The 13318-nt window shown below is 39.7% G+C and overlaps 1 protein-coding gene across 1 annotated transcript in view; it reads left to right on the plus strand.

Annotated features, from left to right (window-relative positions):
* The window catches only part of sema7a (semaphorin 7A), a 62494-nt gene that overhangs the window by 18602 nt on the left and 30574 nt on the right, over positions 1–13318 (plus strand). Inside the window, exons 5-9 of the mRNA XM_055155477.1 lie at positions 494–584; positions 778–888; positions 5672–5814; positions 10818–10996; positions 12685–12793. Coding sequence (XP_055011452.1) covers positions 494–584; positions 778–888; positions 5672–5814; positions 10818–10996; positions 12685–12793 — 633 coding nt within the window. The remainder of the gene's footprint in view (positions 1–493; positions 585–777; positions 889–5671; positions 5815–10817; positions 10997–12684; positions 12794–13318) is intronic.

A 13318-nucleotide genomic window follows, 5' to 3' on the forward strand; every position in this document is an offset into this window, starting at 1 on the left:
GTAACAAAATTATTTAGTAAATTATACCAAAAAATACTCTTGGTGATATATCGATACAGTAGAACATGATATCGAGACTGTATAACCACATTAAATGATACGATATGTCGATATTTTGATATTTTTGCACACCTCTACCTACGATTGCCGATCGGGAGCTGGTCGTGAGGTATTTATCGGTTCTTGTTACCTCATGTTTACGACACGAAGCACGACACGATTAAGACAAAACTCACGCCGATCCCAAAAACAGTCGCACAAGTGAAAAATCGGCTCAAAAAGGACCAAAAATCACAGTGTAAAATATAATACATCAATATAACACGACCACTCTGAGGGAAATCGTTACGAGCAATCGAAACTGTCAGGGATGAAAACAAACTGAACATTTTATCTGAAAAAAAGAGCCTAAGAATTTTTTTTTTCAAATTATCAGTGAACCAAATGAATCTTGTTGGACTTTTAATAATATTTAGATTTTTTTTCTCCACAGTCTGCGTTACAAAACCACTCATCACAAGGCTTTGACGGACAAGGCATTTCTCCGTTCACATACTCCCAGAATTCCATATCTCTCACAGTAGGTACGTTCACGGCACCATCATCTCCTCTTATCTTCTCATAAAAACAGGACTGGAAGACTAAAGCGTGACTTAGCAGAGCGCTCGCAATTACATAATCGGCGCAAGTCATGTGCAGCAGAGTGGTGTGCCATCTGCTCCCTGTTAAATAATGTAAAGCGTATTCCTGTCATGTGATGTCTGTCTCCATGCACAGAGGGGGACCTGTATGCCGCCGCCCCACAAGAAAGTGACGGAAGCTCTCTGCAGTTCAGACGGAAATCTGGCAGAAGAACCAACGTCAGGATGTACCACAGCTGGGTTTTAGGTACGTCTAAAATATCTGTCAAAACAACTGATTAGAGAAGCAACACAAGCTAAGTTTCACTATTACAGTCTAATACAGTGTTTTTTATCGTTTTAGCACAGGCTTTGGATTACAAAATCAGAATTACATGTGTCAAACAGGGAGAAAAGTTCATACAGACTGCGTACAAATACACACATAGGCCTGTCGTGATAATTACTATACTGAGTGTGTTTACATGCACATGATTGTCCCGGTTGTGATCGGGTTTTTTGAGTATCCCGGTTTCATCGTGGTGCATGTATTCCTGTTTCAGTGTCCCGAATAAGGCAGTATCCCAGTTATTAGAAACCAGGATGCTGTAGCTCAGGGGTCTCAAACTCAAATTACCTGGGGGCCACATTAGATAAAGTCTGAGTGAGGCTGGGCCGCATTGAGTACTCGATAAATAGCGGTTGCACGAAAAAAAAAAAAAACGCCGTACGCGCACGTGTACTCGTATTAACAGATCCACTTAGACTCGTTGCTTCACAGCTGCTGTAAGTTGAGTTTTGGGATGTAAACTGCGTTAATAATCTGTTGTTGTGAATCTGCACGGGCACCGATTGCAGCTTCATCTGTCAGTGTGGCCCGCGGTGGGGGGGTGGGATTGTGCGTACATCTACCGCGGGCCGCACTGACATTATTCTTTGGAATTAAGTGGAGGGCCGCAAAAAATCCTTCCGAGGGCCGCAGTTGGCCCCCGGTCCGCGAGTCTGAGACCCCTGCTGTAGCTGGTATATTCCGATAGTAACCAGGATACTGTGGCATGTAAACACAGTGTCCTGGTTACTGCAACATAAATTTGAGTGTGCTTGAGTTCAAAAGACAAACACTTTTCAGTCTTTTCAGCACAACAATAGCGACATAAATAAAGTGACCGACATAAATAAAGTGACCGACATAAATAAAGTGACCGACATAAATAAAGTGACCATACATGAGGGAAATGACTGTAGAATAAAGAGCTGCACTAAACCTGCACATGTACAATCTGCACTCGTATGACCTGATCGCTGTAAAGTTAAACATGAAACATCTCCTATACGATACACACACAGAACAGACTCACCATCATCAGCACCTCCTCTGTCACAGAAAAAACACATATATATGGGCCCGGCCAAGCAGAAGTAAACAACAAGGCCAAAAATTCAAGTTAATTCATCTGATATAAAAATGTATTGAACAGATACATATGTACTCTAGTTTATGAAACTGTTGACCTTTTTTCTGGACCATTTTTGGTTCTAAAGTTCCATTCGTTTTAAACAGACCATGTATGAAACATGGAACAAAAATTATTTAACAAATTTCAAAGACCTGCAAATCATGTCAATAAATGGATGTATTTCATCATATCTTGTGTTATTCCATCTTTGAACTGTTGATGAAGGGACATGATTTAAAAAAAAAAAAAAAAAGTATTTAAAATGATAAAAATTTGCTTGGAAGGACTGACATATTTTATAGAAATAGTTTCCTTTCATTTTGAAGTAATATTAAAGTATTCAGAAGAAAAAAGCTGATAAATTATGTAAAATCCTGCACCTTCTACTTGTTTGAACAATTTTCCCTCCGTTACTTTTCCCTCCGTTACCATGACCTTTCTTAATAAAAAATCTCATGAGTCAAAAAGTAAGAGGTTTTTCAACCTAATCTTGTACCATATGGTAGAAAACTATATGAAGCAAATATTCAAACCAGTTTGTTAAGGATATGTAAGTGAGAACCAAGAGTTATCACTGTTTGGATTTATTGCCCAAAAAGTGCTGCATATTTCATTCCCTCCGTTACCGACATGAGTTTTTAAATTTTTTGTCAACAACTTGAAAGAATCTCACAGGTTTAACTTGACCCTGTTGGAGTGTAACTCTTTCCTACATTCTGATACTTTACTTATTTCAATAGTTCCTCTAGTTTCTGAATAAGAGACATTTGAATGTCAAAAATCTGCCCCTGTTTCCCTCCGTTAACACTTGACCAAACCCATATTACACTGAGTCGTGTCCTTTAGTTTGACAGAAGCTGAACCACATCAGGACGCAAGGAAAGACAGTTTATGCAAATTGGCCATGTGGTTTTAAGTTTTGTTTCAGTAAAACGTAAACAAATGTGATCAAAGCTAAATCATATTATCAAACGGGTTGATGTGGTTCTGGTTTATATGGTGTAAAGTTGAGTTTATTTATGCAGAATATTTTCATAAAAATCTGCAGTGTGTAACTTGTAAATAGTGTTTGGAAAAGTTCAGTTTGATCTGTGCAGTGGGTCATAGCTTCTTAGCGCTGGTTAAACCTCCCTTCCGACACTAAAGGAGCTCATGGTTTTTTGTATTTTTCCTGGTTTATTAAATTAAACAAAGTAAATTTTTGCGCTTGTGCATTTCTAAGATTATGTCAAGAAACCGGGATACTCCATTTGATCATGTAAACAGGGATATGAGTGTCCCGGTTATGGATAATAACCAGGATACTGATGTGCATGTAAACACACTCATTGATTGTTTTGTCGTTCAACATATGAAAACTGGTTCTTTGCATTTTGGGGCCAAATTTCTGGGTTTCAGAAGACAGATGCGGGTCAGCTAAAATTATTACTGATAAAATGCAGATTTGTTTTGTAATACAGTGAGTTTTTGGTGCAGTCAGTCGTAGAAATGATCAGGCTCAACATTTGTGCATTTATTTTTTTTAGATATTTGATGGCAAAGTGCAATGTATTTTGAAATGTACAATGAAAAAAACTGTCCCTTGTCTGGGATCATGACATTTTAGAATCTGAAAACACATCTGAAAATATTTATCGTGTGTACAGTTTCTGTGCGATAGTGGGGAGAAGTGTTGGGACGAGACACAATTTCTCAAATCCAAATCCACTTTATTTCTATAGCACATTTTACAAACAAAGCAGAGGTTCGTAGAGGATCATAGAGGATCATAGAGGATTATAGAGGGTTGTATGGGATTGTAAAGGATCGTAGAGGATCCTAGAGGGTCGTAGATGGTAGTAGAGGATCATAGAGGATCGTAGGGGATCTTGGAGAATCTTAGAGGGTCATAGAGGATTATAGAGGGTTGTATGGGATTGTCAAGGATTGTAGAGGATTGTAGCGGCTAATAGAGGGTCGTAGAGGATCACAGAGGATTGTAGGGGATCTTAGAGGGTCGTAGAGGATCGTAGGGGATCTTAGAGGATCCTTTGTATCGTGGGGGATCTTAGAAGATTTTAGAGGATTATAGAGGGTGCCAGGGGATTGTAAAGGATCATAGAGGATCGTAGAGGGTCGTAGAGGATCATACGGGGTCATAGGGGATCTTAGAGGATTATAGAGGGTCGTAGACGATCACAGAGGATTGTAGGGGATCTTAGAGGGTCGTAGAGGATCGTATGGGGATCTTAGGGGATCTTAGAGGATCCTTTGTATCGTGGGGCTAGATCTTAGAGATTTTAGAGGATTATAGAGGGTGCATAGGGGATTGTAGAGGATCATAGAGGATATAGAGGGATCGTAGAGGGTCGTAGGGATAGGATCTTAGGGATCTTAGAGGATTATAGAGGGTCGTAGAGGGATTGTAGAGGATCATAGAGGATTTAGAGGGAGAGGGTTGTAGGGGATCTTAGAGGGTCATAGAGGACTGTAAAGGATCGTAGAGGATTTAGATCGAGAGGATTAGATGGATGGAGAGGATCGTAGAGATATCAGAGAGAGATTGTAGGGGATCTTAGGGGATCTTAGAGGATTATAGAGGGTCGTATGGGATTGTAAAGGATCATAGTTAGAGGATCGTAGAGGGTTGTAGGGGATCTTGGGATCTTAGAGGGATAGAGGATCATAGAGGGTGTATGAGGTCATAGTCATAGGGATCTAGGATTGTAGAGGATCGTACAGGATCACAGAGGATTGTAGGGGATCTTGGGGGATCTTAGAGGGTCGTAGAGGATTATAGAGGGTCGTATGAGATCATAGGGGATGATAGAGGATTGTAGAGGATCATAGAGGATGCTTTTACCATTTTAGGTGCACTGGCAAAGGTTTAGTTCGGTCCGTCAGTCTGTCAAATCATTATTGTCATATATCAGGGAATTAAAACTACAAATGTCTTTAATAACTGCCATGTTTTCATCTTGGCTGCATTGAACCAGAGCAAAGGATCATGATCTATGTCGTTCCTTCTGCTTTTCTAAACATTCTACTCAAACAAACCCTGGATCAAGTATATAATCTATATTTTGATATATTGTAAATGTCCTCAACAACACCATGGGCCTGTCCATCATGACTAAAATGTGTTTTTTGCGTCCTGTATTACACAGACGTGACTCTTGAGCCACAACTTAGCCACAAACCAACGCTGTTACCTCATCCAAAATATATGGTTTGTTTTGTGTTTGAGTAACTCTTAATCATCCGTCTGGCTCTATCTTCAAAGCTCAAAATGCTCAGTTCCAAGCAGTAGTTTTCAAGTGAACAGCTACCTCTTGCTTTTAATTTAGTAGAGATTGGTCATTTCAAGGCTGAAAATGATCCGAATGATTCTAGTGAAGGTGTGTAGAGTTTAAAAACACAGTGGAGCACTTCTTGTTGCTTGAGTGTTTTCTGTTTGAGGGAAAAACTCAGCCTGAATCTGCAGGGTTTGTGTGAATAAAACAAAACATAACTCCCGGTCTGTTTATGATGAGGAAACAACATGAGAACATAGATCACAGAGGAGCCCTTTAATCTGTATTTACACGTGACGTTTGTGTGTTTTTTCTGTCGTAGAGCCCACATTTATCGGTTCCTCGTGGGTGAAGCGGGAGAACGACCCAGACAACGAGAAGATCTACGTGTTTTTTCGCGAAAAGAACTCGGACACCAACCCCGAGGCCGAGCAGTGGATCTCGAGGGTGGCGCGGGTGTGTAAGGTGGGTAACGTCAGAGAAAAACTCATCAGACAATGTTGTAATGGCCACACCCAAAGAACACGACACCACCTCATTTGTGGCGACAGTCAGATTAAACACTGGTCCAGCGCTCTGTTTGTCATGTGGTTACGCCAGTGCTTATTGTACTGCACAGATGTCAAACATACGGCCCGGGGGCCAGATCCGGCCCTCCAAGACTTTTAATGTGGCCCTTGGGTGATTTTCTACTAAATATTTTAATTATATTTTCTATTAAAATATTGGTAATTTTCTGCGGGGCTGAGCATAGCAGCGTCTCCAGCGTCTCTGTACGTGGCCCCTCCCACCAGAGCAGCACAAATGAAGACTTGTCTCTTTCCAAACGCTCTTAAAGGACGATCGTTTTGACTGTTGACCGTGACACCCTCATCAGAAAAATGTCCAACATGAGAAAAGTGGAGCCGAGTGCAGGATTTTACAAGAAAAATTGACTTATTCTTGTTTGCAAACAAGTTCATGTTAAAACATTGTGTTGAAATTGAATTTTTCTTCAAGTTTCAGGTTGTTCATAATATTATAATATTATATTAAGAAAGAGTTCATCAATTAAAAAAGATTTCTGTAATAGATTTGCGTTTCTCTGCACAAATATTTGAACTTATTGTTATTTTTGGGGTTTATATGACATGAGTTTTCTGATCCGGCCCCTTTGGGATCAAAGTAGGTTGGATACGGTCCCCGGACCAAAATGAGTTTGACACCCCTGTTATAACTTTTCTGGTCCAGACTGTAAAGAAGTGGACTAAAGGAGCGTGACGTCATCGAGCTCATTGAGGCTGCAGTTAGAGTTCTGTTTTAGGAATAGCAATGGATTTACGGACAAAATAGCGAAATAAAACTGCAACTGCAACTTTATTCACTTTAAAAACAACACAGATTGACCAAAGTGCTGCAGAATATAATCAAACAATCGAATAAAATAACAACATCTCAAAGTCAAAGTGTGTCAAAGGCCCAAAGTGACCATGTGCGTTTTAAGAAGAGATTTAAAAACAGTACAGAAGAGGCTTGTTTCATCCACAAAGGCAGTTCAGTCTGTAATTTTGGTGCAGCCACCGCAAAGACTCAGTCCCCTCTGAGGTTCCAGCTGGTTTTTGGTTCAGGAGGAGTTGGTTTTTAGTTCAGGAGGAAGTTGGTTTTTGGTTCAGGAGGAGTTGGTTTTTGGCTCAGGTGGAGCGGATCAGCCGATCTGAGAGCTGCGCAGGAGTGTACAGATGGAGGAGCTCAGGGAAGTCCAGCGTGGCAGCACCAATCAAACACTTAAAAACAAATTAAAGAGGTTTAAAATTGATCTTAAAAACACCAGGATCATGTAGAGTGAATTATTATGAACATTTAAGACCAAAATGTGGAGTTTGTGGACTGTTTATATAAATGGACAGACTCACTGCTGTGTTCCAAATCAAAGGTTTACATGTGGCTCCTTCTCACGCCAGCTCCCTTTTTCTTTTTTTCTTTTTTCTTTATTTGAAATAGGGACAAAACACATTAATGAACATATACATGATATATAAATATGTTATCAGATTGAGTTATATTAGAATATTGTGGCTCCTCTGTCTGTACCTGCTGCTGTGAGTCTCGACATTTTGGTCTTAAAATGTTTGTATTAACCCGCGACACATGATCCTGGTCAAGTCTGTGCAATTAATAGAATTTTGATCACGATTTTCGATTTGTGTGTCAAACGATCTCCAAACTCCAAAATAATCGGGTTGAAACAATAAAGCTTAACAAAGTTTATTTTTATATAAATAAGTATATTGATTTTACTTTTTAAATATAGAGATTGTAGAACAGCTGGATATATAGTTTATTTTGGAGACATTTATATTATTTTTCTGCCTTATTTCATGATCAAAGTTTATTTTATTAATTTTTTTATTATTTATTATTATTTATTTATTTAATTCATGAAGTATAAAAAGTGTCACAACATCAAACATACAAGAAATGAATGAAAAGGAGCAGAAAGAAGAGTAATTTTATGTTTTATACGTCACAAAACTGCTCTAAGGTTTATATTTGTAGCCTATATTTATTTTCAATTTGAAAGTTTTGCGCAAATTATTAATTACAAAGTGTTTTTTTTTTTGAGAGAGAAATGCTGAGTAAATGCATTTTGTAAATAAAAAATAATCAGTTGAATAATCATGATTTCAGTATTGGCCAAAATAATCGTGATAATGACTTTTTCCATAATCGAGCAGCTCTAATCCTGGTGTTTTTATCTCGCTGTTTTGTCAGTTCAGAAAAAATCCTACTCATTTTATAGAGACTGAATCCAAATGTGCTCTTGTGCCGAACGTCACACTCACTTAGTCCACTTTTTTATACGGTCTATGAGTCTGACAGCAGCAGTTTCAGTGACGAGCGACAGTTTGTCAATACAAAGTGCACTGGAGCCAGAGCCGATGGAGCTGGAAGTGCGTCCGTGCTTCACTTTCTATTTGGAGCTCGGCGGTCAGCAGGATTAAACTTAAAGGTTGTATAGAGGATTTTTTTAAGGGAAGAGAAATACAGCGACAGTCCTTGTGCGCGTTCAGAAGTCAGTCAGTTTTTAGACCCTTCGTCTGCTTCGGTCGCGCCATCGCTGGACGAGATCTCCAAGAATCACCTCAGTTTCTCTTCTTCTTTCAGCGACCTCAAAAACGGACTTTCTTTTGCGGCGAACCGGTCGTGGATTCTCGTCCGCCGTCGCGACAAACTTTGTGCGAAATGCGAGGAAGCGACAGTTTGAAAAAGCCTCTAAGAACCGCTGCATAAACCACGTAATCCCCGCGCTCCGACGAGTCAGATAGGCTACGTTCAGACTGCAGGGCTTAATGCTCAATTCCGATTTTTTTGTGAAATCCGATGTTTTTGCGAGGTCGTTCACATTTCCAGTTAAATGCGACTTGTCTGTGACTTCAGTGTGAACGGTAAACGGCCCGAAAGTGTCCCGCATGCGCACTGGAGACACGATGACGTCAACCCCATGCGTCAACCGCAGCGAGCGTCTCTGTGTTTACGGAAGTTGTCCAAACATGGACGCGAGCATTGAGCACCTGGCGATTTTACAGTTCCGGTTTCCGCCTGCTTCAGCGCAGAATAGTGACGTTTGTCGCTTGTTGATGACGTGTAGGTCGGATGGATGCGCTTTGGCCGTTCAGACTGAAGTCGCATGTCAAAAGATCGGATATGTATCGGTTTCAGGAGCACATATCCAAGTGTCCTGGGTCACATTTGAAAAATTCGGATCTGTGCCGTTCAGACTGTCATTAAAAGATCGGATACAGGTCACATAGAAGCCAAAAAATCGGATTTGGGTCACTTCAGGCTGCAGTCTGAACGTAGCCTTATACTAGGGAGTTTGATTGACAACCTATCAGCCAATAGAAAATGAGGGAGCCTCGTTTTCTATTGGCTGATGTTTATCTGGCCTCAACACGTCCACAGTTAGATTTTCGTTCTTTTTTTTTTTTTGGTCATCATAATTACAAAGCTGCTGCGTCTCTGTAATGGTATTTTAATCTTTCACTGACAGTTTGAAACAAAAAAAAAATCCTCCATACAACCTTTAACACAGACGTCATTGTTGTGCTTTTGTAGTGCAAAATGCAGGAAAATACAGAAACATCTTAGTTCTTTATGTCAGATGTTAAATATTTTTTTGCTTTTGCACTTGTTGTCCTCGGCTGTGGTCAGGACTGTGGTTGGGTGTGGATGTTTTTTTGGTCAGACGTTACTGTTTTGACTCCACAGATACATCAGCTGAGAAACATGTGCTCTTGTTTGTGAACAGTGTTGGGAAGGTCAATTTTAAAATGTAATCCCCTACAGATTACAGATTACACACACCAAAATGTAGTTTGTAACAGAATCCATTAAGTTACTTAAAGTGAGTAATGTAATCTGATTACTTTGGATTACTTGATTTGCTGTAGAGAAACAAAGACGAGGAAATCATAACATAAGATGTTTTATCTGATAAAAAAAAATAAAAAGTCCAGACTTTACTGAACCAAATTAAAAATATTATTGATAGAAGAAGAAACACGTCCACACAGCAGGATTTAGTCCTGGTTTAGTCCTGGTTTAGTCCTGGTTTAGACCCGGTTTAGTCCTGGTTTAGACCCGGGTTAGTCCTGGTTTAGTACTGGTTTAGACCTGATTTAGACCTGATTTAGACCTGGTTTAGACCTGGTTTTTAGTCCTGGTTTAGTCCTGGTTTAGACCTGGTTTAGACCTGGTTTAGACCTGATTTAGTCCTGGTTTAGTCCTGGTTTAGTCCTGGTTTTAGATCTGATTTAGTGTCCAACAATGAGTTGAATTACCGAGGAAAAAAAAAAAAAAAAGGAGGATTTAGCCCAAAATGTGAAAACAGGAAAACACCTCTGTATAATCCATTTATTTCAACAAAGTAACTGTAATCCAGTTACCACTCACTTAAACAGTAACTGTAACTGAATACAGTTACTCATAATTTGTACTCTGATTACATAACTCCGCTACATGTAATCTGTTACTCCCCAACACTGTGTTTTGTTTTATGTTTCGTTTGTTTTATGTTTTGTGTGTTTTGTGTTTCGTTTGTTTTATGTTTTGTGTTTTGTGTGTTTTTGTGTGTTTTTGTTTGTTTGTGTGTTTTTGTTTTGTGTTTTGTGTTTCGTTTGTTTTATGTTTTGTGTTTTGTTGTGTTTTGTGTTTTGTGTTTGTTTGTTTATGTTTTGTGTTTGTGTGTTGTGTGTTTTTGTGTTTTGTGTGTTTTGTGTTTTTTGTGTTTTTGTGTTTTGTGTGTTTTTTTGTTTGTTGTTTGTTGTGTTTTGTTTGTGTTTTCGTTTGTTTTATGTTTTGTGTTTGTGTGTGTTTGTTTTGTTTGTGTTTTTTGTGTTTTGTGTTTTTTTGTTTTTGTTTTGTGTTTTTTGTGTTTTTGTGTTTGTTTTTTGTTTTATGTTTTGTGTGTTTTGTGTTTTGTGTGTCAGGTGGACGAAGGAGGATCCAAGCGTTTCTTTCAGAACATGTGGACGTCTTTCATCAAAGCTCGGCTGGTGTGCGGTTTTCCGGAGGAGTCTCTGTACTTCAGTCGTCTGCAGGACATCTACGTTCAGCACGAGGACGACTGGAACAGAACCAGAGTCTACGCCATTTTCACGAGCAGCTGGTGCGGACTTCCTCTTCTTTCATCAGCAGAGTTAGAACGCGCTGACAGCAGTCTCACCTCGAGTGGAAAAACCAGTCTGCAACATCAGCTTCTCACAGCTTTTCACCACATTATAGTTGTTTGAATGTTCTCGGAGTTTTTAAAATGATTCGTTCATGTTTGAAGAATCTTTAATCGCTTATTTTTAAGACGATCTACAGGGTCGATCTAAACCGTTTTCAGCTCCAGCGGTTTTTTAATTGGTTGTGAATGTCAAATTTTGCAGTGGTGCGTTATTTTGGCACTTTTTTTTTGTTTTGTTTTTTTGTTTGCTCACGAGTGTGATGTGCAGCTGTTTATAGGAGGTTTGGTTTGGTTCTATCCATAGGAGGGACCCACAGCCTGGTTTAGTCCTGGATTAGTCCTGGTTTAGTCCTGGTTTAGTCCTGGTTTAGTCCTGGTTTAGTCCTGGTTTAGTCCTAGTTTAGTCCTGGTTTGGTTCTATCCATAGGAGGGACCCACAGCCTGGTTTAGTCCTGGTTTAGTCCTGGTTTAGTCCTGGTTTAGTCCTGGTTTAGTCCTGGTTTAGTCCTGGTTTAGTCCTAGTTTAGTCCTGGTTTAGTCCTAGTTTAGTCCTGGTTTAGTCCTGGTTAAGTCCTGGTTTAGTCCTAGTTTAGTCCTGGTTTAGTCCTAGTTTAGTCCTGGTTTAGTCCTAGTTTAGTCTGATTTAGTCCTGGTTAAGTCCTGGTTTAGTCCTAGTTTAGTCCTGGTTTAGTCCTAGTTTAGTCCTGGTTTAGTCCTAGTTTAGTCCTGGTTTAATCCTGGTCTAGTCCTGGTTTGGTTCTATCCATAGGAGGGACCCACAGTCCTGGTTTAGTCCCTGTTTTAGTCCTGATTTAGTCCTGGTTTAAGTCCTGGTTTAGTTTAGTCCTAGTTTAGTCCTGGTTTAGTCCTAGTTTAGTCCTGTCCTGGTTTAGTCCTAGTTTAGTCCTGGTTTAGTCCTAGTCTGGTCCTGGTTTAGTCCTGGTCTAGTCCTGGTTTGGTTCTATCCATAGGAGGGACCCACAGCCTGGTTTATCCCTGTTTTAATCCTGGTTCAGTCCTGGTTTAGTCCATGCGGCGCTTTGTTGTGATGACGTTTACGGCCACATCGGCTCCTGTTGGACACCACAGTTTATTTACGTGGAAATTAATTCACTTGTTTCTTTTATTAACTCGTTTCCGATCAATATAACATCTTAAAATAAAATAACATCAACAAAAATAACGACACCACTGGCCACAGGCGCCATCGATTTGTAATTACAGAGCAAACACAAGCACAAGGTCGGATTTAGAACAAACTGGTTACGCAAAATCTATTTTTTGAAGCATTGTTCCACAGTGTTCCAGTGTGTTTCTGTCATTAGCTCACTGAGGGTTTTATTTTGAGTAATCCTGCATTGTTCATAAGCGGCTTTAGGGCCTCGTATCCCCACCCTCCGCTCTGAACTCACCAGAGGGTCAAAAGCTTTTACAAAAATAAAATCGTCTAAAGAGAAACCTACTGTTGGATTATACGGAGCTGCCAGAGTACCAGTGTCACCGTGTAAAACAGTGAAGTACATTTAGTTTGTGACCACGATCCAGAACATGAGACTTACCACAAATAAATAACCACAATAAATAACACACACAGTCACTCGTGTTTAACTCGTGTGTGTTTTTAGGAACTCCACGGCCGTGTGCATCTACACCATCGGGATGATCGAGGAGGTTTTCGAGAATTCCACCTTTAAAGGCTCCAACAAAGCGATCCCCACTCCACGACCCGGACACGTGAGTTTCCAGAGCTGCCCTCTTCACACTCGTTATTTTAACACTCCGTTTATTTCTGCTTGTGTAACTTCTCATTTTCGCAGATTTAAATAGCTGGTAAATGTTTCTCACAGAACCACGGAAATGTTTTTCCACGAACAAGTGCTGAGTGCAGAAGTGGAGAAGTGCTATCTGATTTTAAACACACTTCCTTTTTACTTTCAAAACACTACTGTTTTGTTATATTATATTACCGTACATGAACTCACACAGAAAACACTTAAGTCAGGGGTGTTCAAACTTTTTTCATCAAGGGCCATATATTTAAACACAGTGGAGGCAGAGGGCCGATCGAGGGCCGTAGACTCGAGTGGCGCAATAAAGTGAATAATTAAAATATGTGCATGTTTACCTCATTAGAATGAGCCATCAGTCTTTATTCAGGCTAAGATCCTTAAAACCGCAAACTAAATATTAAATATTCACTTTATCAAGGTCGATTTTCCACAAACTTGCAATAAAAACTTATTTTTTCATTGATGCAAA

Source organism: Boleophthalmus pectinirostris, unplaced genomic scaffold, assembly GCF_026225935.1.
Source record: "Boleophthalmus pectinirostris isolate CB_2022bp ecotype Guang Dong unplaced genomic scaffold, ASM2622593v1 HiC_scaffold_2, whole genome shotgun sequence".
In the NCBI taxonomy this organism is placed as follows: Eukaryota; Metazoa; Chordata; class Actinopteri; order Gobiiformes; family Gobiidae; genus Boleophthalmus; species Boleophthalmus pectinirostris.